The sequence below is a fragment of the Pan troglodytes genome, chromosome 8, assembly GCF_028858775.2.
Source record: "Pan troglodytes isolate AG18354 chromosome 8, NHGRI_mPanTro3-v2.0_pri, whole genome shotgun sequence".
NCBI classification, from domain to species: domain Eukaryota; kingdom Metazoa; phylum Chordata; class Mammalia; order Primates; family Hominidae; genus Pan; species Pan troglodytes.
Window position 1 is genome coordinate 56145413 of NC_072406.2, and position 27908 is coordinate 56173320.

At 48.0% G+C, this 27908-nt stretch overlaps 1 protein-coding gene across 7 annotated transcripts; it reads right to left on the bottom strand.

The window, feature by feature from the left end:
* Positions 1-3964: 3964 nt before the first annotated feature.
* HNRNPF (heterogeneous nuclear ribonucleoprotein F) lies at positions 3965-27851 on the bottom strand. 7 transcript variants are annotated; one of them, XM_016962425.4, is made up of 4 exons: positions 27054-27851; positions 14403-14537; positions 12573-12631; positions 3965-5879 (listed from the first exon to the last, which is right to left on the bottom strand). In XM_016962425.4, the coding sequence occupies exon 4, from the start codon at positions 5825-5827 to the stop codon at positions 4580-4582; it is 1248 nt and encodes a 415-aa protein (XP_016817914.1). In that variant the 5' UTR covers positions 5828-5879; positions 12573-12631; positions 14403-14537; positions 27054-27851; the 3' UTR covers positions 3965-4579.
* Between the last annotated feature and the right edge of the window lie 57 nt (positions 27852-27908).

Sequence of the window (27908 nt, forward strand, 5' to 3'; positions counted from 1 at the left end):
GAGGGTGGTCTTAGTGCAGGTGACTTATCTCCCATACTGCTAAGTACTTGGGGGCAGCTTCTTGAAAGGTAACTAGGCTGGGCATGGTGGCTCATGCCTGTAATCTCAGCACTTTGGGAGGCTGAGGTGGGCAGATCGCCTGAGGTCAGGAGTTTGAGACCAGCCTGGCCAACATGGTGAAACCCTGTCTCTACTAAAAATACGAAAATTAGCCGGGTGTAGTGGCGGGTGCCTGTAATCCCAGCTACTTGGGAGGTGGAGACAGGAGAATCGCTTGAACCTGGGAGACAGAGATTACGGTGAGCTGAGATCGCGCCATTGCACTCCAGCCTGGGCAACACAATGAGACTCTGTCTCAAAAAAAAAAAAAAGAAAGAAAAAGAAAAGAAAGGTAACTAGCCCTCTCCTGCAGAAAACGTGGCCTTGATTCAGAACACTCAGAGTTTCAGGGTTTGGCCTGAGTGTTTACTGAGACTTATCAGAGGTGCCACAGGAAATCATTTAGGAACACAGGTACCTCTTTGATGGGGCCTATGCTGTCATTTGTAGCAGATGGCAGAGGAGCTGGTGGAGTCCTTGCATCCTTCTGGTCACCTGATAATTAGCAGGAGTAGTATTTTCTTTTTTTTTTTTGAGACAGGGTCTCACTGTCATCCAGGCTGAGGTGCAGTGGTGCAATCTTGGCTCACTGCAACCTCTGCCACCTGGGCTCAAGTGATCCTCCCACCTCAGCCTCCCAAGTAGCTGGCCTACAGGTGTGAGCCACCAAGCCCGAGTAATTTTTGTATTTTTTGTGGAGTCGAGTGTCTTGCCATGTTGCCCAAGCTGCTCAAACTCCTCAGCTTGGCCGGGCACACTGGCTCACACCTGTAATCCCAGCACTTTGGGAGGCCGAGGTGGGTGGATCACCTGAGGTCCAGAGTTCAAGACCACCCTGGCCAACATGGTAAAACCCCATCTCTACTAAAAATACAAAAATTATCTGGGCGTGGTGACACCCACCTGTAATCCCAGCTACTCAGGAAGCTGAGGCAGAATCGCTTGAACTGGGGAGGTGGAGGTTGCAATGAGCTGAGATCGCACCACCGCACTCTAGCCTGGGTGAGTGAGACTCCGTCTTTAAAAAAAAAAACAACAAAAAAAAACTCCTCAGCTCAAGCAGTCCACCTGCCTCAGCCTCCCAAAGTGCTGGCATTACAGGTGTGAGCCACTGCGCCAGGCCTCAGGGTATTTTCAAGTGTCAAAGCAGCTTTCTCCAAAATCCAAAAACTACTACCCAAAATTATGCCTCTTTCAACACCCGGCATTTTTAGTGACTCAAGGGATGAAAATTCTTATCAGGCCCTTACTTGCTTACACATTAACCACTCGCTTTTTGCCCAGTATTCCTTGTTCCCATAATGAAATTATGAATTGCTGAAATACTGTTCCTTGTGAAGGAGGGGATAACTTCAGGGCCATAAAAAAATTTTGCAGAAGTAATGAATGTCTTTAAACACACTGCGACCAGCTGCAGACACCCAGAAGTCTGGTTATTCAAGACACTATGTGAGACTAAAGAAACACAGACTTTTCCCCCCTCGGTTCTCTGAAACTGCCCCTCCCTTAGTCTCTAGCTGTGTAAAAACTCCCCATGCCTGGCATGGTGGCTTATGCCTATAATCCCAGCACTTTGGAAGGCCGAGGCTGTAGTGTACTATGTCGATTGGGTATCTGCAGCAAGTTCGGCCTCGCTATGACCTCCCAGGAGTGGAGGACCACCACGTTGCCTCAGGAGGGGCGAACTGGCCCAGGGTGAAAACGGAGGTCAAAACTTCCATGCTGAGGCTGTGCGCGGTGGCTCACGCTTGTAACCCCAGCACTTTGAGACTCTCTCAAAGTCACTGCACTCCAGCCTGGGCGATATAGGGAGACCCCCATCTCTAAAAAAACAAAACAAACAAACAAAAAAACTCCACGCTGCTTCTTTTTGTTAAGGCAGATTTCTCACCTTGGCCAAATCAAATAAACCTTTATCTCCAAGCACCTTTGTCTTGGTGTTTGGCATCAGCTACACATCAGGTACGCAAGCCTGAATTTGGGGTTCTACAACATAACAAGATGCAGTATCTTGACTTTCACCTTGCAGGGAATGCCCTAGTCATGCCCAAGGCCACAGGTTGAAAAACATTTCCTGTAGTGTCAGTAAATATTTTAGGTTTTGTGGGCCATGTGGTCTCTGATACAACTACCCATGTCTCTGCCTGCTGTAGTACCTGGGCAGCCATGGACAGTATTAACAAATGGGCATGGCTGGGTGCCATGGTGCATGCCTGAAATCTTAGAACTTTGGGAGGCTGAAGAATACAGATCACTTGAGCTGAGGAGTTCAAGACCAGTCTGGGCAACATAGTGAGACCCCACCTCTACAAAAAATACAGAAATCAGCCGGGCATAGCGGTGTGCGCCTCCAGTCCCAGCTACTTGAGAGGCTGAGGTGGGAGGATAACTTGAGCACGGGAGGCTGACACTGCAGTGAGCCAATATCATGCCACTAGACTCCAGCCTGGGCATCAGAGAGAGACTTGTCCCTCCCCAACAAAAGTTAACAATCCTGGACCAAGGGGATGTTTTGCTGTCCATGTTATGTTGTTACCTTGGGATGTCAGGTCATCTAACACATTCCCTTTCCCATCCCCTGGAGCCCTTTCCACCCATGCATCCTAAATCTAGCATAGACTTCCAGGGTTGTGAGGGTACTCTTTGAATCTCCACCACTCTACGAAATCTGAGGTCTCATTTTCATGGCATTCCAGCCCCATTTCCAGCTGAAACTCCACCTGTTTCTGTGGGTCTCCCTCACCTACAGGCCTCTCCTTCCCCATGCAGTGCTGACACTTGAAGCATGGTAGGCCCACAGGTGGGCAGAGATCCCAGATCAGGGTTACAGCAAGGACAGTTCTCCCTAGGTTTCCCCCATGCCAGTCTTCCGAGTGCCTCTTTCTGCGTCCCTGTACCCTGCCATTCCTGGTGATGCTGCTGCCCTCACATCAGGCCATCCAAGCATGCAGAACATAAGCATGCAGAACACTGGAACGAAGGGCTGTACCTAAGGTGAGCCTCTGAAGCCCAATGAGGCTAGAAAAGGCTGAAGACTTCACAGACCTAATTTTTAATGCAGCTCTCAGGGGTTTTACCAAGAGCATTTATTTACTCTTTAAGATACTAATGAAGACCCTTAATATTGGTAAAATCATAACATATAGGTTACATTATACAGCTAGTGAAGTGGGAAAATAAAGTTGAAGAATTCCCAATGGTAGATAGCATTTTTGCATAGACTGGTTTTAAATAAACTCCACATTTTAAAGTCCTGATGGTTTGTATTTAGCATAAGGTTTAAAATGATAGTAATACTGTATGCTATATATAGAGCTGCCTGAATTTCAACATTGCTGTTGCCAAGGTGGATAGCAATTTGAAAATGGGTCTCAAGCTTGATAATGTGTATCCTGTCATAACCTAATTAACAAATGCGCCCTACAGAAATCAGGAGCGTGACCAAAAAAAAAAAAAAAAAAAAGTTTAAATCAGCATTTTATAAAAACTAGAAACAAAATAATTGCTTTCACAATGTAGTACTTGAAACTAAAGTTCTCCAGCTATCAACAGATGTGACTCCAGCATCAAGGGCCTAGCAGGAAAATTCTGAATGGTTTACAACAGTGCACATAAGTTGCAGGTGGCTGGGGCCGTGTGTCTATTTGATGCTTCCCAGAATGTGTGCTGCTAGTCACCATTTCCACCATTCACATATTTAACATTTTTATTAGACTTTTATTTAGCCTCATCATAAGAATATAAGGGAGATCATAGATTTGATGTATGAAATTTTTAAATTCACACTAAAATACATTACGATTAAAATGAATTATCTTCAACCACCCATTTTGCTATCTTTTGCTGAGTAGATAATCTGTGCCAGTCATTGTGAAAAAGTCTTTATTTTAAGAAAAAAATTTAGTTAACAAAAAATTTAACAAGTTTCACTTAGCAAAATACACCCAAAAGGAAATCACAGTACAAAGAAAGTTTTAAGTCAAGGCCTCACCAATTCCTACAGTATTAGTATTGTGTCTCAATTCTCAAAACTAACTTTTAAAAAGCTTAAACTTAACCTAAAGGATTTTAAATGAAAATATAAACTAGAATGAACAAACATGAGAAATATTTCTTTGAATCAGGGAGCTAGCACCTTTGAGTTTTCCAAAAAAGCACGTCTCCCCAGTGTGTTCACTGTGATGTGGTGTAAAAGATCCACATTTAACATACTTAAACTACTTAAACTTAGATAACATCACTCTGAAGTATACTACCAAAATGTTAATTGAGAAAAGCTGAAAATAGTTTTAGTTTACTCATTATCACATGCTAGAAGAAAATTTTGCATGAGAAAACACTGAAGAGGTAATTTTTTAATCCAGATTTTTCACAAACTCATGGTGCAAAATGGGTCCCCCAGCTTCCTCTAACTGCTCTTAATTGCTTGTTGGCTGCCTGTGAAAATTTGATTGAAGTAACTCAAATGTTCCTAACAAAACTAGTCATAGCCACCCATGCTGTTCTGCCCACTGTAGCCGGCCCCGTAACAGCCACTCACTGACTGGCTCTCCAGGCCACTGTAAGTGGCCTGGGCAGCAGACACCCCCATGCCTTGCATCACCTGGCTGCTATACGCCCCATTGCTGGCCCCTGTTGTTGAATTCAAGAAGAGTTCTATATATCTGTGCTGCATATTGGCCCTGTCTTTGGACATAGCTGCCACAGCTTCTTCATGAGTAGCAAACTCAACATCTGCTTCGCCCGTCACTCTTCCATCTGGGCCGATCTCAATATGGACTCTCACAGGGTTGAGAGGAGAGAAGAAGTTGTAAATGTCGTTCTCGGTCGCTTTGTACGGCAGGCCCCTCATGTGGACACAGTGGCCTGTGGTGCTCTGCACTGTGAACTCACTGTCGCCATATCTGTGGTCATACATTCCGGAGAGACAGTAGCTGAGGTCTCTCCCGAACAGGTCGGTGGTGAAGCCGTAGCCATCACTGAGGCCACTGTACTCCTCGTAGCCCCCGTAGCCTGTGCTGTAGGCACCGGGCCTCATCCTTTCCAGGCCTGCCTGCTTCACGATGCCAATGTACCTCCTGGCAGTCCCGGGCCGGTCATAGGGCCCTGGCCGCTGCACGGACATGAACTTCAGAGGGGGATCTGAGTATGACCTAACTTCCTCCTGGCTGCTCTTAAACACCTCAATGTACCTGTGCCCTATCCTCTCCTTGTGTTTCCCTAGAGCCTTCTCAGCTAACTCCTGCGAGGCAAACTGCACGAACGCTTCCCCTGTAATCTTGCCTTCGGGGTCCACAGGCAATGTGATCCCGTTTGGCACGATTTCCAACCCTGAGAAGAACTGAACAATTTCTTCCTTTGTGCATCCAAATGGGAGTCCTCGAAGCCGCACGAAGCCATCGTTGGCGCTGTCGGCACTGTTGGGACCACTGTGCTTCAACACCCAATCCATCTCGGTTCTGTGGGACTTGAACACCTCAATGTACCGGTGTCCCATGCTTTCCCTGTCTTTTTTCAGGGCCATTTTTACATCATCTTCTGATCCAAGTTCAACAAAAGCCTCACCACTCTGCCTGCCCTCTCTAGTGTAGATGAAATGGACACCTGCTGCCCCATCATGAATCGTGCAGTCAGAGAGGAAGTTCTGCACGTCCTCAACAGAGCAGGACCAGGGCAGGCCACGGAGCTTGACCACAAAGCCTTCACCTCCCTCAGGGCCCAGCATCATGGACACTTGACAGGGTGGGTGTCAGGTGATCTTGGGTGTGGCTTTTTTGTGGCTGGAAAAAAAAAAAAGAAAAATTTATTTAGTATGCAACAGAAATTTTCCCCATTTTACAGATGAGAGAGGTAGCAAGACATTAAGAAATATACCAAATACAATTGAGAGCTAAGATTTAACGCCAGGTCTCTCAAAAAATTACATTATCAGTCACAGGCAGTTTGAAAAACAAATCAGGAGTTTACAAGACAGGACGATGCATGTGAATGTGGTGCCTTGAACACAGAGAAATGTAAGTTTCAGTCAGGTTAGAGCAAGCGCATTTCCTTGTTATATTTATTCCACATATTTGTCATAATAATATGTGGCAGTTCACCTATAAGAGCTCCTGAGTTGTTCCTCCTAAACTATACGCCTTACATTTGGTAAAATAGTAAATTTAGTAAATCTGCTTGTCTACGGTAGGATACTTTTACTTTCATGAGTAAAAATAAGGGATGGGAACATAGCAGGCTGTTTTTAAACCACAACATAGGGTAAGATTTTCTAGTGTTCTCATCAGCAGTAATGTTGCCAGGATACAAGACAGCAATGGCTTCCACTGTCTATGGAGTTATGATTTTGCTCCTAAATTGTCAATTCAAACTAAATACCAGTCAAGTATGAGGCCAAACTGATGACATATACAGACAAGCAGACAAATTCACCAGCAGACTTAGTTATGTGCACTGCAAATAAATGGAGAAACCAGATCAGATGATTCACAGGTTCACATAAAATATAGCAGAATTGCTGCCTTGTGCTGAAGATCTGGAAGAGGGCATCAGGAAGAAAGGGCAATCGCAAGAGGGCTGAGAAATGCCTTTCCCACCAGGGTGGTACATGGCACCTGAAGTCAACTCAGAGTAAGGCCAACCACACACTGGAAGGCAGTCTTCTGAGAAAGAGGAGCAGCTGACCTAGACAGCAGGGTATATAACATAGCCACAAGCAAGAAAAATATGCAGTATCATGGGGCCAAAGACGTATTTTTATATGAACACTGTCAAAGGTGACGCTCAAAATGAGCATAGGAGTATATGGAATTTTTTTTTTTTTTTTTTGAGACAAGAGTCTCACTGTCGCCCAGGCTGGAGTACAGTGGTGCTGTCTCGGCTCACTGCAACCTCCGCCTCCTAGGTTCACGAAATTCTCCTGCCTCAGCCTCCTGAGTAGCTGGGATTACATGCACCAGCCGCCACGCACGGCTAATTTTTTATACTTTTAGGAGATACGGGATTTCACCATGTTGGCCAGGCTGGTCTTGAACTCCTGACCTCAGGTGATCCGCCCACCTCAGTTGCCCAAAGTGCTGGGATTACTGGCGTGAGCCACCATGCACAGCTGGAAATCGAATGTTTCAAAGTGTCATTTTACATCAAGCATAATAGATATAGCTGGTGGCCTTTTCAAGAAATATGGGCTCATCATGTGGGGAAAAAAGCTCCATAAGAAAACCCCACAACTTAAAAAACAGACAAAAAGTAAAGGTAAGTGTAATTTAAGAAAAGGAAAAGCAAATTCATAATAAATAAATGCTCAACTGCACTAGCTTCAGGGAATATTAGTAATTTTAAAGTTTGATGTAGCCATTGCAGATAATGACATATTATCATACAGTGCTTCATCATTTCAAATTGACAATGTCTAAAAGGATAATTGTGTAAATCTTTCAAATTTACCTGTGTCTACACCAGATTATAAAGATAACAAGATGTGTCTCCTCTCCCAATAAGCATAATGGCACAAATGAAACAGAACAGTATGTGATATCCTGAACACATCACCAAGACCAAACACTCGGCATTTACTCACGAACTGTGATTTGGAATGCAAGGGCTTTGAAAGTATACAGCCTAACTAAAAGATGTCACCCTTGCTAATGAGTGCAACATGGAAGCCTCTGGGAAGAGAGTCAAGGGGAGCCTAACCTGGATTGCTCATTGCCCACCTCAAATTATTGACTATGTACATAAACTCCATCAACTTTTATAAAATAATCCTGAACGGCAAAGGATTGGGCATAAATAATCCTATCCCCAATTCTCAAACTGTGCTTTGGGTCTGCAACAAACCCTGGGGTTTAGCCTCCACCTTAGAAAGTAATGGTCCCCGCCTCCCCAGGGCCTTATCTAAATCCCCTGCAGCAGCATATGGCCACTGCAACATGCTGATCTGGCAGAGCAAGGTCACAGCAGATTCTTCCTCTCCTGTCCACGGAGGGAATTCTGTGCTAACAGTAAAGAAGCTCCTCCTTGGAGAGTCAGGGCAAGTTTGTATTGTCTCTTGGGATAATGGGTCTGGGACAGCTCAATTACAGGTGGGGGCTTCTTATGTAATTCCATTCCCAACACTGGGTCAGGCTAGGCACCGCCTGTCCTTTTGTCTTTGACCATACCCTGGTCTTGCTCCTCACTCATGAGAAGTATCTGAAGGCCTCCCTCGAGTTCTGTTCCTAGCCTTAGGTCCAGCCATCGTTCCGGGTGGGGGAGATGAAGCCATAATCCACTAACCATTTTCTCCTGGACTCCTACCTCCAATGATTTCACCATTCCCTGCAGGAAACCCCACCTAATCACATCCTACTCCCTCCACCACAACTGCTATCCCCCTCCTTTGTAGAGACCTTGGCTTCCTTATCCACACAGCCTCTTTCTCTCATTCTTCATAATCCAGCTTAGAGCAAGTATCATTTTACATTCCTTCCTCACAATACATGGAATTCATTCAATGAACTTCTTAACTGTACGCGCCCAGTAAAACCAGAGCTCTGGAAGATTCCAAACAAATATCTGACTACTCCATGGATGTACTGAGTGGCTCAGCTGCACACAGCCAGGAGAAACGGTGCCTCTAAGCTACAATTTCTCAGCCTCAGGACTACTGACATTTTGGACCAGACAGTTCTTTGTGTTGTGGAGGCAGGCCCAGGCACTGTAGGATGTTTAGCTGCATCCCTGGTCTCTGCCCACTAGATGCCAGTAGCACCCTCCACCTCCAGTTCTGACAACCGAATGTCTCCAGACATTCCCAAATGTTCTCTGGTGGCTAATGCTGCCCCCAAGTTGTGAAATACTGTAGAAATCAGGGTGAGGCCAGGCACAGTGGCTCCCACCTATAATCCTAGCACTTTGGGAGGCCGAGGTGGGTGGGACCACTTGAGGTCATGAGTTCCAATAGACAAAACCTCTGTCTCGACTAAAAATACAAAAAATTAGCCGGGCGTGATGGCGGGCACCTGTAGTCCCAGCTACTTGGGAGGCTGAGGCAGGAGCATCGCTTGAACCTGGGAAGCAGAGGTGGCAGTAAGCCAAGATCGCACCACTGCACTCCAGCCTGGGCGACAGTGCAAGACTCTGTCTCAAAAAAAAAAAAAAAAAAATTACCTGGACTTGGTGGTGGGCGCCTGTAGTCCCAGCCACTATGGAGGCTGAGGCAAGAGAATCACCTGAACCCAGGAAGCGGAGTTTTCAGTGAGTGGAGATCGCACCATTGTACTCCAGCCCGGGTGACGGAGCGAGACTAACTCCAAAAAAAAAAAACCCACCACACAAGAAGAAAAAAAAAAGAAAATCAGAGTGAACAGCCATAGAGTAAGCGGGCCCTCAATATCGCCCACTGTCCTACCCCAGCACCCTGCTTGTCCAAAGCCCTTCAGATGTCTGGGGCAGCCTTACAGACTCTCACCTCCTCTCCAGCTGGTTGACATTACTCTTGGAAGTGGACTTTGTGAAGTCAAGTCAGAGTCCAGGAGTTTGTAAGCACGTAGTGGGCCCCTTACAGCAGACATCGTGAACAACAGCTCTGCTCTGGGTCCAACCTCACATACCCCGGGGCCATGCTTTCTTCTTTTTTTCCTTTTCCCCTTTCTCCACTGAGCCCTGTCTACTTGGTAATTAAACATGCTCAGTTCTACCCAATCATGTCATACCTCCCCTGTGCCAACTTTGCCTCTAGCTACTTGTTGATTTGTTCAGCAAAATCTTGTCAAAAGGCCTCTACTGTCACTTCCACTCCCCTCCATTAAAACTGCATGATCAAGGCCACGTGTGGTGGCTCACCGCCTGTAATCCCAGCACTTTAGGAGGTCAAGGAGGGTGGATAACCGGAGTCAGGAGTTCAAGACCAGCCTGACCAACATGGTGAAATCCCGTCTCTACCAAAAATACAAAAATTAGCCGAGCATAGTGGTGGACACCTAGGCTGAGCACAGTGGCTCACGCCTGTAATCCCAGCACTTTGGGTGGCCAAGGCAGGCAGATCATTTGAGGTCAGGAGTTCCAGACCAGCCTAGCCAACATAGTGAAACCCCGTCTCTACTACAAATACAGAAAAATTGGCCGGGCACAGTGCCTCACACCTGTAATCCCAGCACTTTGGGAGGCTGAGGCAGGTGGATCATGAGGTCAGGAGATCGAGACCATCCTGGCTAACATGGTGAAACCCCGTCTCTACTAAAAATACAAAAATTAGCCAGGCGTCATGGTGGGCGCCAGTAATCCCAGCTACTCCAGACGCTGGGGCAGGAGAATCGCTTGGACCTGGAAGGCAGAGGTTGCAGTGAGCTGAGATTGTGCCACTGCACTCCAGCCTAGGCGACAGAGACTCGTCTCAAAAACAAAAACAAACAAAAAAACTGCATGATCCTACTATACAGATCTCCATGGCAAGAAAAAGAGCAAATGTTTTCATCTTCATCTTACTTAACCATTCTTTCCTGGAAATCCTCTCCCTTTCACTCCTGTTGGCAATTACTGTTGGTTTTCCAGTTAATTACTTAGACAGTCTCTGAGTCCTTCCTTAACCATTAACTGTAGGGAATCGGGCTTGGGCCCAGTCCTCTTCTCAGTGGACTCACCTGCTCCCAGGGTCTCCATAATCATCTCCAGGGTCAGGAGATACACAAACCCCCAGTCTTCGGCTCCCTGAAGCCCAGACGAGTAGACACAACTCCACTCCACAGGTTCTCCTCTGTGCCACAACTAAACCTCATTCTCTCTTCTGTCACACTCCAATAGCAACATGACTGCCCCTACCTGCACCCAGAGGCTCTAGAAGGAAACTGGAGTAATCCTTGACCTTCTCCCAAGCCCTCAAATCCAATCAACTCAACTCCCTTGGGTGATCCCATTCTCCACAGTATCCTCATCCCTAAATCCTATTCAACTCTTCCATTTCCTCAGCAATAAAGGTGCCTCACAGCTCTACCCTGTTCCTAACACGTTGAATGGCAGCCTATGAACTCAGTAATTCTTTTCTTTGTAATGGGAGTTATCAAATTGTCATTTTCTTTCTGTACCTCATATTGTTATTTCTCCTATTCTAATTCCTCTATGTACAAACAGCCAATTCCAGATTACCGATATATCTTTTAAATAATTCCAAGCATAGGCCGGGCGCAGTGGCTCATGCCTGTAATCCTAGCACTTTGGGAGGCTGAGGCGGGCAGGTCACCTGAAGTCAGGAGTTCAAGACCAGCCTGACCAACATGGAGAAACTCCGTTTCTACTAAAAATACAAAATTAGCCAGGCGTGGTGGCGCATGCCTGTAATCCCAGCTACTCAGGAAGGCTGAGGCAGAAGAATCGCTTGAACCCGGGAGGCAGAGGTTGCGGTGAGCCAATGTCACGTCACTGTACTCCAGCCTAGGCAACAGGAGCAAAACTCCATCTCAAAAAAAAAAAAAAAAAAAGTTTTCCAAGCACAGTGGCTAGGCCTTACTGCAATCCCATCTACGGCTCACGTGTACTTTTAAAACTCATTACTGTCCTGCATCCAAGTCCTCAGTGGTTTCCCACTGACCTCAGAACAAGGACCACAGGCCCAATGGGGTCCCTCAGGCCTTGCAACTTTTGCCTGCAACACTCTTCTACCTAAGCTCACATCACTTCCTTTTTTCTCCCGGAATGTGGCAAGCTCTCTGCCCCTTCAGGGATGTGACGCACATAGTTGACACTCATGGTTAATTCTCTCCCCAAATATACTCTGTTCAACCTTCTGCCTACCTAAATCCCACTAATCCTTAAGGTCTAAGCTCAAATACACCACCTTTCTCAAAAGTCTTCTCATTATCCAAATTAAGTCTCATGCTCTACGCTAACCACAGCACTCTTGTGTTGTTAAAGGGGTCTTAAACCCACAATCGGAGCCTACTGGGGAGAAACTTGTGCCTGTTTTGTTGGCCACCATGACCCCATCCTCAGCACAGACTTGACCCAGCTGGTCCAAGATTAGCCAGGATTAACTGTTGCCCATGTGTAGGGGGGTCAACACCTTCCTCAAGAAGGCAGTGGCCTGGCTAGGCTGAAAAAGACATACAAGAAGCATAAAAAATAAAAACATTTCATAGAAGAATTACTTAAAATGCCTAATCTCTTACATGTCATAAGTGTTTTGCATCAGGAAATGTTTCAGAAGCAAAATTACTTCCTCTCTGAAGGCAAGGCGAAGAGACCATTCCTTTCCAAAACACATGTGTACACTTAAAACACTTACTGCTTATTTTTACTCCAGAATTGGTTTTCTGTTCCATTTCTCAGAAGTCCTGAGGCTTTTCATTAACTAAAAACTCAAGCTGAAAAGAGCCCTGTGGTGTCCTGCTCAAGGTTAAAGTTAGGGATAAAACTTTTTTCACTCCAGGCTGCTAAGCAAATTTGAGTATAACAAATATAAATACTGCAGCTGAAAAAAGGCTCTTCTTAAAATAGCTTACCTTAAAAACAACCACGGATGCCTTCAGTGGGAGACACTTCTGGATGGTAATGAAATGTCCTAAAAAAAAAAAACAGAGCGATATTGGCTGTGTGGTCTCAGATCCTAGACACTGGCTCTGGGATCAGAACTCCAGGTAAGGACAGAGACAGCTGGGAAGCCCTTTATATAGCCCCTGGGTTTAAATTAAATCTCACACCCCATCCGCCTAACAGCATTTTGGAAGTATTATCTTTTCACAGGGCAATACAGAGCACAACAAAAGGGAAACGCCTTATTGATCTTGATGAGATTTACTCTTGATGAGATTCTCCTGCCTCAGTACCTGGTATTATTACAGGCGTGCACCACCCCACCCAGCGAATTTTTGTATTTTTAGTAGAAATGGGATTTCAATATGTTGGCCAGGCTGGTCCCAAACTCCGGACCTCAGGTCATCTGCCCGCCTCTGCCCAATTCTAAGTTTGTACACTGAGGACCCTGAGTGCTGGGAGGAAATTTAAATATCGGGGGCAGGGCACTTGGGAGGGAGATGGGTGGGGGAGAAGTGACAACCACAGGGGACTTGACCTTAAGACCCCTCTTTCACTGGGATAGCATGGGCATGGAGCAAGGGTGCTTGCTAGAAATTGTTCAATCTGATTTATAGGAACCCCTCTGTAAGCAGTGTGGAGACACATCCAAAAGACACTTTCAGTTTTATTGGATAACTTCTTTGAAATATGCTTCACTAGAATATACATCATCATCACTAGATCACCAACATCCCAGTAATAACGCTGCCCCAAAGGACTAGGACACGGGCTGAGGGCTATGGAATTCTGAGAACTAAGCTGCTTGAGTTTTGGAAATGTGGAATTAGTAAAACCAGCTAATTATGCTGAACCTGTTGTCTTAACATGAAGATAATCAAATCTGCCTTGTCTTGCAAACTTCCAGTGATTATTACTTAAGACACTCTTGGGGGGGTGTACAAATGGAAAGCATTACATTTATTAGGAAACCTATTCAGGGGTGAAATAGTTTCAAGTACTCTGGAATCAGGTTTTCAAAAGGCTTCAACAATCCGACTTGTTCAAGGATCTAAAGGGTGGAACCCAGTCATCTTAATGATCTGATCCACTTATGCCCTTGTTTATCCCTGCGTGATCCACAGACCAACACCCTGAGGCCTCTCTGGGGACATGCACAAGCTGGCAACCAGACCCACGTACACCCATTTACCCCAATGGACCAGCCGCTGTGAGCCTGTAGACCACGGCCACTGCGCACCGCCAACGCACGCAGAGGAAGAGTCTGGTCTCCCCGTCCGCAGCGCCAAGAAAGCGCTGGGGGCGGGGAGGGCTGCTCAGCTCCCCCAGGTGACTGGACCCGGAGGTTTTCAGATCGAGCTTGCACGCGGGCCACCTAGATAATTAAAACACCAACCCTAAAACAGATCTGGGTGGGGGCTAAGAATCTGCATTTCCAAAAAGCGCTCCCGAACGAGCTCTTCGCAGTGATACAGGTTGGACGGGATTAACGCTTGCCTTCAGGCAGAGCCAATCAAGATAAATAGGGCGCGCCGGAGTCCTACCAGTTCGGCTATCTGCAGAGTAAACAGGGCCGTTCAAGCACCACCCACCTCGTTTTCTTTTGTTCAGGACAGGACTCGAGGAAGGATCCTGGCCTCCCCTCCTAGACACACTCCCGTGCCCCCGGGAAACCGGGCAGCACTCTCGCCAGGCGGCTGGGAGCGCGCCGGCCGCGCCGCCCCCATTACTCACTTAGTTCCACTCTCAAACCAAAGTCCACCCGGCCGGGCCCGCGGACTTTCATGCTCTAGACTTACCACAGAGGCGAGCGGGACTGGTTTCTGTTGCTACCAGGCAAGCGCGGCTGGCAGCCAAGAGCCCCGAAATTCCACCGAAGCTCAACCACGCAGAGGGCTCCAGGGAAACTCCAGGTGCATGTTTTTGTTCTCAACCTGCAACAGAAATCCAAGTGGTGGGGGGGCCCCTTCCGCAAGGTGGGAGGCCCGGGCGCGCGGTAAACGTGTTTTGGCGGGAAGCAGCGCCAAGGCCCCGAGACAAGGTGACGGCGACGTTCCCGCGGCCTGCTCACGGCGCTCCAGCAGCCTCGGACCGCCCGGCCCGGCAGGAAGGTCGGCCCCAGGGCCTGCGCGGGCTCGGGCGGGAGCTTCCGGGCGGGGGGCGGAGCGAGCGGCGCAGCGGGGAGAGTGGGGGCAGGGACGGGAGGGTTCCCGGAGGGAAGGGCGCCTCGCGGGAGGGGGAGGGGAGGGGGCGCCTGGCGGGCTTCCGGGGCCCTGAGGGCGACGGCAAGGTGGGGTGGGGGCTGCTCCGCGGCCCGCCAAGCTAGCGCTGCCTAGGCGGGAGCTCCGGGACCCGCGGGCCGAGCGCGGCTAAAGGGAGGGGAGGGAAGAGGCGCTCCTAGGTCTGCGTCCGTCTCCGAGCGACCGGGGCGGCGGAAAGGGACCTGGTGGGGGGCGGCCGGGACTGGAGTGGCGGGGCCGGGGCGCCCGCGCGGCGGCTCACCACGCCAGGGACTGGCCCGTCGGCCCCGAGGAGGCGCGGGGTCCGGAGTCCGGGAAGCGGAGGCCTCGTGATCCAAGACCGGCAGCCGGACGTGGGTCACGGGGTGCAGAGGAGGAAGTGCCACTGCCGGGCCCGCCAAGATGTCACCAATGGGAAACGCGTGCCTGCAGGTGCGGCCCCGTGGCCCGCGCGCTGGGCCCAGGCAGGAAGTGGGGGAAGAAGAGAGCCAGGGCGGCGGGAAGACATTTCTCCGAGTTCTCCCGAAGGGAGCCAGGCGCGAGCGCGACCTGGGGAAAGTCCAGAGTGCCAGCCACGGGGAAGGGCGGGCACTGCAGAGTGGAAGAGAAGCCAGCAAGTTAGACACAGCCCCTCTCTGGGAGGCCGCCTCTAAAATGGAACTAGCGGACGTACCTTGGTTTGTACATTTGACCATGGACACACGTAAAGATTTTGAAAAAAAATCTTTGAAAAAAAAATTTTTTTAACGCAATTCCTAAAACTTTTAACTAACGCAATTTTGTGGACCTCTGAATCTTAATTCAAATGAACTGGAGAACAGCTATAAAGCAATTTCGATAATATTATCAGTGACATTTTATATTAGAATTGTAAATTTTGTTGTCATTATACTGTTATTTCTTTAAAAGACCCTTTTTAGAGCCACAAATATTTGCAGATGATACCTGATTTCTTGAATGATTCAGATTACTTGGAAAGTGGAAATATACATGAAACAAGATGTGCTATGAACTAGTAATTTTTATTAAAGCTCCTGATGTATACATAAGAGTTTCATTACACTTGTTTCTACTTTTGTGTATGTTTGACTTTTTTGTTTGTTTGGTTGGTTTTTTTTTGAGACACAGTTTTCACTCTGTCACCCAGGCTGGAGTGCAGTGGCATGATCTCGGCTCACTGCAACCTCTGCCTCCTGGGTTAAGGCGATTCTCCTGCCTCAGCCTCCCAAGTAGCTGGGACTATAGGCCCATGTCACTATACCCAGCTAGTTTTTGTTTTTAGTAGAGATGTGGTTTCACCGTGTTGGCTAGGCTGGTCTCGATATCTTGACCTCGTGATCCCCCTGGCCTCGGCCTCCCAAAGTACTGGGATTATAGGCGTGAGCCCCATGCCCGGCCTGTTTGGAGTTTGTTGTTGTTGTTGTTGTTTTTGAGAGTCTTGCTCTGTCGCCCGGGCTGGAGTGCAATGGCACGATCTCGGCTTACTGCAACCTCCCCTCCCAGGTTCAAGCGATTCTCCTGGCCTCAACCTCCTGAGTAGCTGGGATTATAGGCGTGCGCTACCACACCCTGGCTAATTTTTGTATTTTTAGTAGAGACAGGGTTTCACCATGTTGGTCAGGCTGGTCTCGAACTCCTGACCTTGTGATCGACCCACTTCAGCTTCTCAAAGTGCTGGGATTAAAGGTGTGAGCCACCGCGCCCGGCCTGTTTTACGTTTTTCACAGAATTATTATTATTTTGAGACAGGGTCTGGCTCAGTTGCCCAGGCTGGAATGCAGTGGCAAGATCATGGCAATGCAGCCTCAACCTCCCAGGCTCAAGCAAGCCTCCAACCTCAGCCTCCTGAGTAGCTGGGACCACTGGCATGCAACCACACCCGGCTAATACAACTGTTTGTAAAACTGAGAGAAAGCAAGTCTTTAGAATGCACTTACTAGATAACAGGAATTACAGGGAACAGTAACATACTGCATATAGTGATGTAGACTGTGGGAAACTACAAGGACAAATGAGCCAGTCCTTCCTCAGAATAGTTCCAGCCAGATAAAAGAACCCACAGAATTATGGTTATGTTATAAAATAAAGCAATTAAGTTTTAGAAATCCATCTTGAAATATTTGTGATGGCTTGGATTTGTTTGAAGTTGTCCACAAAGTAGTAGGTGGGGAGATGGAGAATAACTGTCCATGATTAGTAACTGTTGAATCTGTGTGACAGGCACATTAGCCTCAACCTCCTGGGCTCAAATGATCCTCCCACCTTTAGCCTCCCCAACGTAGCTGGGACCACAGGTGCATGCCACCAAGCCGGGCTAATTTTTTCTTTTTAATTTTTTAGTAGAGACAAGGTCTCTCTATGATGCCCAGACTGGTCTGTAACTCCTGGGCTCAACTGATCCACCTTGGCCTCCCAAAGTGCTAGGATTATAGGTATGAGCCACTGTGCCTGGCCCAAGGCAAGTTTTAATTATTGATCAGTCACCATAGAGTTCCTGCCTGTGAGGGAACAACGTGTGCAGAAGACTTGAGCCAGGGGTTGTATTGTGCAACTGCAGCTAGGTCTGAGATCAATGGTAGGAGATGACATAGCCTTAAAGGCCTGGTTTGGTGTTCAAAGGCCAATGGGAAGGCATTTAATGGAATGTGGTGTGAAAGGAGTTTTGCTTTTTAACACAACAGTCTAGATGCTATCTGGAAAATGAATGGTGGGAAGAGATACATAGAGACAAGATGGGAAGGAATGAAACAAGTCTAGGAAGACTGGTGGGAACTGAAGAATGTGAAAGAATGTGTAATGTAGAGAAAAATGACTGAGTCTGGAGATTGACTGACTCACCAAGAAATACTACACACCTAAAAGATACAGGAACTGTAGTGGTAAAAAGACACAGTTCCTGCCTTGGTGGGTCCAGTAACAGTGGAGTAGGAAATCAAGAAATATACAAATATATGATGACAAATTTTAGAATGAACGAAAAACAGAAAATAGGGATTAGCTCAGATTGGGGTTCTGAGGAAGTGACATTTAAACAGACAGGAGCATGGGTCAGTGGGAACACTGAGTGATGAATTTCATGTAGAAAGAAGGGAAATTCTTTTTTCCCTGATAAATAGCTGAGGTTTAAAGTAGAAGCTGGCCAGGAGCAGTGGCTCAAGCCTGTAACTCCAGCACTTTGGGAGGCCGAGGTGGGAGGATCACTTGAGCCCAAGAGAGTTCGAGACCAGCCTGCGCAATATAGTGAGACTCCCATCTCTATATAGGAAAAAGATAAAAACTGAGGGGAAAAAAAGAAGTTAAAAGCCCATTATTCTTTTTTCCTTCTGTACATTATCTCCCCTCTGGACACTTGTTCAAATTATTTATATTTTTTACCAAAGCCCTTTACTGGGATACATTTTGGTGCTGGATGCTTTGTATTCATATTCTTATTTCGTGGTGAATCCTTTAGATTGAAGAAATTTTAGGACACAGATTCTGCTGCTCATGTCTGTTCACATGAGAAGCACAAGATGCGTCTTGGGGGCAAAAGTTCCCCATCATGGTATATAGTATGTGAGCAGATCATAGACCATATTTGTATGGATGTTTTCCTTTTCTGTTGGAAATATTGAAAATTGGATTTAATGGCCTCAAAAGTATCTTCCAACCCAGCAATTTTATAAAATTCCTATTCAGTCACTCTTAAGTACTTCCTGCTGTCATGAACTCAAGAATTATGATACAAGACACTAATTCCATTTTAAAAAAAATGCACCAACACACACATTTGTACTTAACTTTTCAGGGGCACATGTATCTGAAGTGTGAGAATTCTAACCCAATTCACACAACATGCCAAATTCAATACACAGAGCTATCCTAAAAGCTATTAAGGACTGAGAAGTGGCCGGGCACAGTGGCTCATGCCTGTAATCCCAGCACTTTGGGAGGCCGAGGCGGGTGGATCATGAGGTCAGGAGGTCGAGACCATCCTAGCTAATACGGTGAAACCTCGTCTCTACTAAAAATACAAAAAGTAGCCAAATGTGGTGGCGGGCGCCTGTAGTCCCAGCTACTCAGGAGGCTGAGGCAGGAGAATGGTGTGAACCCGGGAGGCGGAACTTGCAGGGAGCCCAGATCGCACCACTGCACTCCAGCCTGGGCGATAGAGCGAGACTCTGTCTCAAAAAAAAAAAAGAAAAAGACTGAGAAGCTGCAGATGGAGCATATATTAACATTTTAAATGTTTACTCCATTATTACTACATTTATATCCACCAAAGGGGATCTGTCCTGATCTGCATGCAACAGGAAAGCTGTTTTCCATTACCATCTATCAGGTCCTTTCACTTACTTGCTGTAGCTAAGTCTGGGGGGATAACACACTGCTTCCCTCAGCATTCATTTCTCAAAAGCTGTGTTACTAAAAAGCATCAAGAGTAGTATAATGTAATGTTAGATAAATTTTATCTATACTGTTTGTACTGAAATTAATATAAGGGACAAATTTTGACCGATCATAAAACAAGCAACCATTGCTGTTTGATATTGATTGCATTTTGCAAATGCCCAAGAATCATGATATCTAAGGTAAATGTTCCTTAAAACGTTAATAAAAAGCAAAACTGCTACTAGACTTCTGTTCCTAAAAATAAAATCTGTTCTTAACTGAGGGCAAATATCATTATTTGGATTAGCTGGAGTAACTGGAAATAATATCCAAAGAAATGGGTGTGTACAGATTCCGCTAAACAAAAATACAATTGATAGGAAGATCAATTTTGTTTTTCCCAGACCACCTCCTGTACCTCTCTCCCTTGAGCAAGCAGCCCCTAAGTAGGTGCATAGTCAAACCCTGGAGCTGGACAGAAAGGAGGCCTGTGGGGTATCCTCAGCCCCCTGAGGAAGGTACATTCCTTGGGATGGGAATTCTTCCTGAAGCCTCCATGGAAACATGACACCTTAGTCAGGTTCCAAGCAGCAGGCCCTGAGCTGAGACTGCTGGCCCTGAGCTGTGCTGCCCAGGGAACCACTGCATTCTGCCTTGGGGGAATTGTGGAGAACAGAGAGATGGAAGGAGGAAAGGAACATGACAATTTACAGAAGAGGGGCTCCGGCACCCAGAAATAACGCACCACACCTCAGGTTTCAGGGAACAAGAAGTGCTAGACAAAAACCATAATGATTTTAACAGGAAAAAAAGAGCAACTTCAGATACCACTCCATTACAAAACTTAAAAAAAAAAAACTTTCTGGAACTAAAACTGAGTTTTAAATTTAATAGTAATGAATTCAAAGAAAGGAAAACGAAGTAGAATAAACATCAAAACAGAAACAATGGGGGAGAAGATAAGAGATTTGGAGGACACACTTTTTCGAAAGCAGTTTCCTCTATACTTTAGGAGTTTTACCAACACACGCCTGTGCTGTGTCTTTTCAAAATATCCTAATGGGAACTACAGGGATCTTAAGCCAGGAAAATTTACTTCTATCCTTTATCGCTTCTTTTGCTGCCTCCATCTGTGTCTTTTTCTCCTTCTGGAATTCCTACTATTCACATTATTTCTCCTGCCTGAGAAGAAACCAACCCTATCAACACCCTCATCTTAAGACTTCTAGCCTCCATAACTGTGAGAAAATTTGTTACTAGTCTGTATTACTTTGCATGGCAGCCCTAGCATACTAATACAACGTGTTACCAAACCAGACAAAAACATCACAAGAAAACTAACTTCTGAATTCTATGTACTTTAAGAGGATCGTATATGGTATCTAACACCAACTTAAATTAGAAAAGATATGTATTTGTCATAAACATCATAATTCTATTAGATGGCACTATTCTAATCAAATAACTTATGATGGGTTTATCAGGATATAACAGTAAGTAAGAGTATCTGTATTTGTATTAGGTGAAGCATTTTGTCTAACAGGAGGCATACCGTTAGGATAAATCTAATAGGAGTCTTAATCTGTCATGCCTTTTCTTAATTATGATGGCTTTTTTTTTTTTTTTTTTAAACGGGGTCTTGCTTTCTTGCTCAGGGTGGTTTGCAGTACTGCAATCACAACTTACTGCATCCTCTATGTCTTTACAAGTGTTCGCTATCACACCTGGCTAATTAAAAATTCTGTTTTTGAAAAGATAGGGTCTTGCCATCTTGCCCAGGCTGATCTTGAACTCCTGAGCTCAAACCATTGTTCCACTCTCGGTTCACTGCAACCTCCACCTCCTGAGTTCAAGCAATTCTCCTGCCTCAGCCTGGGATTACAGATGCACACCACCACACCTGGCAAATTTTTGTATTTTTAGTAGAGATGGGGTTTCGCCACATTGGCCAGGCTGGTCTTGGACTCCTGGCCTCAAGCAATCCGCCTGCCTTGGCCCTGCTGGGATTAAAGGTGTGAACCACCCTGCCCAGCCTGTGTCATTTTCAAGAGATCTTTTTCCTAGCCCCAGCCCATATAGTTATCTGAAATTACAAAGCGTTGATGTTCTTCTCTAAATTTTTACACTTACATCTACAATGAACTTGGAATTGATTTTTTCATTTCCAAAAGAGTTTTACAATTAATCAAGTATCACAGGCTAATTTCACTCAAGAACTCAGATGCAAAAGTCCAAACCAAGTATCAGTCAACCTAATCCAGCAATATATAAAGCGATATTATGACCAAGTTGGATTTCAGGAATGCAAGTGTAGTTGATCATTTCAAACTCAATCACTGCAATTTCTCATACTGATGTATCAATGGAGCCAAAGTATAGAGGTACTTTTTTAATGTTTTATGAGAAATGCTAAGCTGAATTTATGTCAAGGAAGAACTGAGGCCATATATAGAGGCTCACACCTGTAATCCCAGCACTTTGGGAGGCCGAGGTGGGCAGATCACTTGAGCTCAGGAGACCACCCTGGGCAACATGGCAAAACCCCTTCTCTACAAAAAATACAAAAAAAAAATAGCTGGGCATGTGGCACACACCTGTAATCCCAGCTACTTGGGGGGCTGAGGCAGGATTGCCTGAGCCCAGGAGGTTGAGGCTGCAGTGAGCTCTGTCCACACCAGGGCACTCCAGTGTGGGCATCAAAGTGAAACCCTTTCTCGGAAAAAAAAAAAAAAATGTGGAGGGCTGGGCGTGGTGGGTGACTCACGCCTGTAATCCCAGCACCTTGGGAGGCCAAGGCAGGTGGATCACTTGAGGTCAGGAGTTTGAGACCAGCCTGGCCAACATGGTGAAACCCCCCACCCCCTGCCACTCCACCATTTCTACTATTAGATGGGCGTGGTGGTGCTGCACACCTGTAATCCCAGCTGCTCACGAGCCTGAGAATCGCCTGAACCCAGGAGGCGGAGGCTGCAGTGAGCCTGGATCCTGCCACTGCACTCCGGCCTGGGTGACAGAGTGAGAATCCGTCTCTAAAAAAAAAAAAAGGAAAACAAAAACAAAAGTACATCTTAGAGCGATCACATGAAAAAGTATTCCTGCTAATAAATGAAAAGGAATCGATTATTAAAATATCACTAATTTGGAAACCATTTAAGAAAATAATGTATCTACGTAATGATCATTAATAGCTGCTGTAACATGACAAAAGAGAAGATACTAACCAATATGTGCCTCCGGTTGGAGCACAGCACCTCAAGTAAGTTTTCTTTCCAAAAACTCATCTGAATCAAAACTACCTCCAGACTGGGTGCGGTGGCTCACACCTGTAATCCCAGCACTTTGGGAGGCTGAGACGGGTGGATCACCTGAGGTCAGGAGGTTGAGACCAGCCTGACCAACAAGTTGATACTCCGTCTCTACTAAAAATACCCCTGTAATCCCAGTTACTCAGGAGGCTGAGGCAAGAGAATTGCTTGAACCCAGGAGGCAGTGAGTCAAGATCACACCATTGCACTCCAGCCTGGGCAACAAAACCAAAACTCCGTCTCAAAAACAAAAATAAAACCAAAACCAAAAACTACCTCTAGAGGTAACTATCACTTTACAGGAAATATAAAGAACAGACACTCAAAGACCACCACGGAAAAACAATCAGAAAAATGCGAAGTGTGGGGAAGGAATGCTGCAAGACAGCCAGACAAATATAACGGGGGATGGAGCCTTTTAAGAAAGGGGAACCTCTAGATGATCACTTACACAGCATCCATTCACCACGCTTGAAATGTGTAAGTGTAAAACTCACACTGGATTTTGACAAGTTCACAGGATTTTGTTTTTAATTATTTTAGTCAAGATCATGGAGAGATGAAAGTGTTTTAAAATTACATGCAAAATAGTAGTGGATATATATTAGGTTAAATTATTAATACAATGAATCATGTTTCCTTTTACCACTAAAGAATATAAGATTACATTTATAGCATACATTATATTTCTATTGGACAGTGCTGCTCTGAATTTAAAAAGTTATCTACAAAATATAAGGTGTGACTTTGGATCCTGACTCAAACCAACCAGCTGTTTAAAATATTTAATACAGGCCGGGCACGGTGGCTCACGCCTGTAATCCCAGCACTTTGGGAGGCCGAGGCGGGCGGATCACGAGGTCAGGAGATCAAGACCATCCTTGCTACATGGTGAAACCCCGCCTCTACTAAAAATACAAAAAATTAGCCGGGCATGGTGGCGGCCGCCTGTAGTCCCAGCAACTCGGGAGGCTGAGGCAGGAGAATGGCATGAACCCGGGAGGTGGAGTTTGCAGTGAGCTGAGATTGTGCCACTGCACTCCAGCCTGGGTGACAGAGCAAGACTCCGTCTCGGGAAAAAAAAAAATTTAATACAGAAACATTTAAACCCTGGATACTTGATATTTTGGAATGTATTTTTAGGCATGACAGCAGTATCATGGTTAGGTTTTAAAAGTTCTTAGAAATACTGCGGATTTATTTATTAATAAAGACCTTATTGGTCTGGGATTTGCTGTAAAATAAGCCAGGGTGGTCTTGGCTGAGCTCAGTTCTCCCTCTGCCCACCCTGTTGCCCTCCACAAGAACCGTAGCCCAGGGCAACTAAGACAGGGCAAGGGCCCTGGCAGGGGAGGGGTGTCCCGGTCCAACTTGGGACCCAGTCCCAATTGTGTCCCTGGACACATGACTTCTCCCAACCTCCATTTTCTCATCTGAAACACGGGGCTAATAGCAAGCCCTTTTGGAGTAGTCCTGAGCATGTAATTAGAAAATGGAGTAAAACTTCTAGGACCTAGTAAGAGTCAACTAATGTGGTTCTCCCGAAGAGCAGAGAACCAGAGCTCAGTGGGGGAGAGGGAATTAGAGAAGTCACCTCCAAGGAAAGGGCCTGTCACATTTCTGCAGCCCCTGCAGGCATCTACCCCCACCGGGCTCTCATTTGCCTCCAGGCTTTCCAAGGTTCTGGCCACGTGGGATAAGTAACTTTTCTATTTACTCAGTCTTTTCCCTTAAATAAATTCCAATTTTTACCTGAATAAAGCTTTGTAACGCTACCCTTAACAGAAAACTTGCCAGTTTACAAAAAGGTGGCCGGGCACGATGGCTCACGCCTGTAATCCCAGCACTTTGGGAGGCAGAGGCGTGAGAATCGCTTGAGCACAAAAGTTTGAAAATCAATCTGGGCAACATAAAGAGACCCCATCTCTACAAAAAATACAAAAATTTGCCGGGCGTGCTGGAGAGTGCCCTTGGTCCCAGATACTCGGCGGCTGAGGTGGGAGGATCCGTTGAGCACAGGAGGATCTCGGCAGCGAGCCGAGATCACACCATTGCACTCCAGCCTGGGCAACAAAGTGAGACCCTGTCTCAAAAAATAATATATTTTTTTTTATAGAGACGGGGTAGATCTCTGGGGCCCAAGCGATCCTCCCACACCTCGGCCTCCCTAAATGCTGGGATTACAGGAGTGAGCCACCTCGCCCGGCCGATAATGACTCTAATCTACAGAATGCACACCGGAATGTAATACCTACAAGGCAAAAGATCTTCTTGCTTAGGAATAATGCAATCTCTCTCTTAATATTCATTAAAGTAGTAATGTCTTATTTTATAGTTTATAAATTCTGTGAGAGCAACGAGTCACTTTGCAGGAATAGCACTTAAGGTATCTTTCACCTACCTGGAGAACCCAAGAAATTTTCATCTTACTAGGAATTCAGAGACAACCACGTATTTAACTTTTAAAAATATAACTAAGTAGAAAGAATTATATGCGTATATTTTTGGAAGAATTAAGATGACTTTTGGGACGGAACGACTGAAAACTACGCTTTCAGAACTCCCTGCCGCCTGAGGCTGTGGCCCTGACCCCGGCGCAGGGCCCGCCCCGCGCGGTTCCGGGAAGCCGCCGCCGCCGCCCGTTGCCCCTCGCGCGCAGCCGCCAGCGCGCGCCTCGCGTCCCGCCACACAGATGGCCGGCCCGAGCCCCCAGCGCCCGCGAGCAGTTTCGAGAACTAAAGAGGCGCGTCAGCTCGTCCCCGGGCCGCCCGCGGGCAATGGCCGAGCTCGGCTCTCCTTCCACCCTCCGCCGGGACACACGCGGAGCCGAGCGGGGGTCCCAGGCGCCTAGGGCGAGGGGTTCCCGCGCCCGGGGCGGCCTGGGGGGGAGGGCGAGTCGGGTGCCTTGCTCCTCAAAACTCTGGTCCACGACTCTGCGGTTGGGGGAGCCGGGCAGCCGGCGCAGCAGGAGCCGGGCCCCGTCCACAAGTTTCCTACGAGCAGGGCGGAATCGACGAAAATACTTAATACAAACAAACAAAAGGAAAAAAAAAAGGACGACTAAGCTGAAGAGCGCGCACGAGTCAGATTTTCACCCCAAATACAAACACGATACCTCTAGGAACAGGAGACCAATACAGGGACCGCGCTCCGAGGACACGCGGCGCAGCCGAGGAAGAAAAAGGGCCCAGGGCCGAGAGCTAAGGCTACGGGAACCGGGCGTGGGAGGAGGGCGGAGCCAACTCCCCACAAGGAAGTCTTGTGCAACTCTCAGGCGCCTGCAGCCACGTGAGCGCGCGGCTTTCATTTTACTCAGGTATTATTACTATTATTATTACTTCTTTTGAGACAAGGTCTCACTTCCGTCGCCCGGCTGGAATGCAGTGGCACAATCACTGTCACTGCAGCCTCGACCTCAGAGCAAGCGACCCTCCCGCCTCAGCCTCCCGAGTAGCTGGGACAACAGGCGCGCGCCACCACACGTGGCTAATTTTTTTTTTTTTTACTTTTCAGTAGAGACAGTCTATGTTGCCCAGGCTTGTCGGGAACTCCTGGGCTCAAGAGATCCTCCCGGCTGGGCCTCCCACTGCGCCAGGCCTGTTCTCACTTTCAGAGCCCTCCGGCAGTCGCCAGCGCCCCGCCAGGGGGCCGGACTAACGCACCCGGCCGTCCGTGCCTTAACCGCGCTTTCCTGACTCCAAAATCTCAGCCCGCGGTGCTCACCGCGTGGGACCACTGTCTGGGCGTGCGGCTCTCGACCTCCGACGCTGCGTCTCCCGATCCCAGTGGGTCCAGTTCTTGCCGGTCCCACGTACGGGCCCCTCGACCTCGAATCCCGTCACCCAAATCTCAGCGCCACGGCCCCTCATTATGTGCAGTCCTCGCTCGGTCCCAGGTTTGCGGCGCTTAAACTCAGATCTCTTTTCCCTGATCCCAAATCCCAGCCCCAGCCCAACGATCCCCACCCCAATAGGCCCAGTCCCCAGGTAGTCCGGGTACGGGGCCCTGGACTTCGGATAGTCTCCCTAATCTCAAATCCCACCCCCCGGTCCCCACCCCCAGGGGGACCCGGTCCCCGCCAGGTCCCGGGTGTGCGGCCTTCGACCTCGGAGACTTTGGCCGCCCCTCACCTCGGCCTCCGAGTCTCTACACTCCCGCTCTCATATCAGGCACCCCGGTGGTCCCTCGGAGCACCTAGAGGAGGGTGGGACGCGGGGAACTTGGCAGTTGTAGCAGAGGCAGTTGAGGCTTGTTGACCATCACCATGGAAACCCCCGCCTGCGAGCACGGGGCGGAGCTTACGAGGGGCGGGGTCCGGCGCGCTGCCGGCCCCAATCCTCAGCGCTTGCCCGTCGAGCGCACGCGGCTTTGCCGGAAGCCCTCCTGCTCCCGGCGTGCCAGGCCCCGACTAGGCCCTACTGCCCGGCTCAGCCCTTTGCCCTGGACACCAGGAAACAGAAGCCCAAGGAGCCCGCGTCCCCACCCCCTGCTACCTGCCGGCGTGACAGCGATTCGGTGGCCCCCCGAACCCCACCTTGAGGAAGACGCGGCGCAGTCCTGCTTCCACGACGGAGCCGGAAGGACGCAAGGACCGCGGCAGGGCGGAGTTTCTGCGTCCGGCGTCCGGGGGCGGGGCCGCGACGGCGCATTGTGACGCGCCCAGAGCTGAGCCGCCGGTTGGCCGGCTGGGCGCGGAGCAGAGCCGACACGGCTGGCGGGGGAGGCGGACAAGCGAGGACGTTTCTGGAGAGGAGAAGGGAGGGGAGGGGAGGGGATAGGGGGAGGAGAAGGGAGGGGAGGGGAGGGGATAGGGGGAGGGGGAGGGAGTGGAGCGGCGGGAAAGATCCCTCTGACTGCCCCTGAGGCCCTGAAGGAAGGACACTGGTGAGCTCCGCAGGACACTGAAATGTGCGCCGAAAGGACGCCTGATTGAAGACTAGGATGGGAAAAGGAAATGAGAGCCGATGGCAGGGCTTGGTGGCGCAAGCCTGTGGTCCCAGTAATTTGGGAGGCTAAGGCGGGAGAATCGCTTGAGCCCGGGAGGTCGAGGCTGCAGTGATCCGTGACTGCTCCATTGCGTCCAGCCTGGGCGACAGAGCGAGACGCTGTCTCAAAAAATAAAATAAGGAAAGTACACTGAAGGCCGGGCGCGGTGGCTCACGCCTGTAATCCCACCACTTTGGGAGGCCGAGGCGGACGGATCAGGCGGTCAGGAAATCGAGACCATCCTGGCCAACATAGTGAAACCCCTACTAAAATACAAAAAAATTAGCCGGGCGCGGTGACGCGCGCTTGTAGTCCCAGCCACTCGGGTGGCTGAGGCAGGGGAATCGCTTGAACCCGGGAGGCGGAGCTTGCGTGAGCGGAGATCGCGCCACTGCACTCCAGC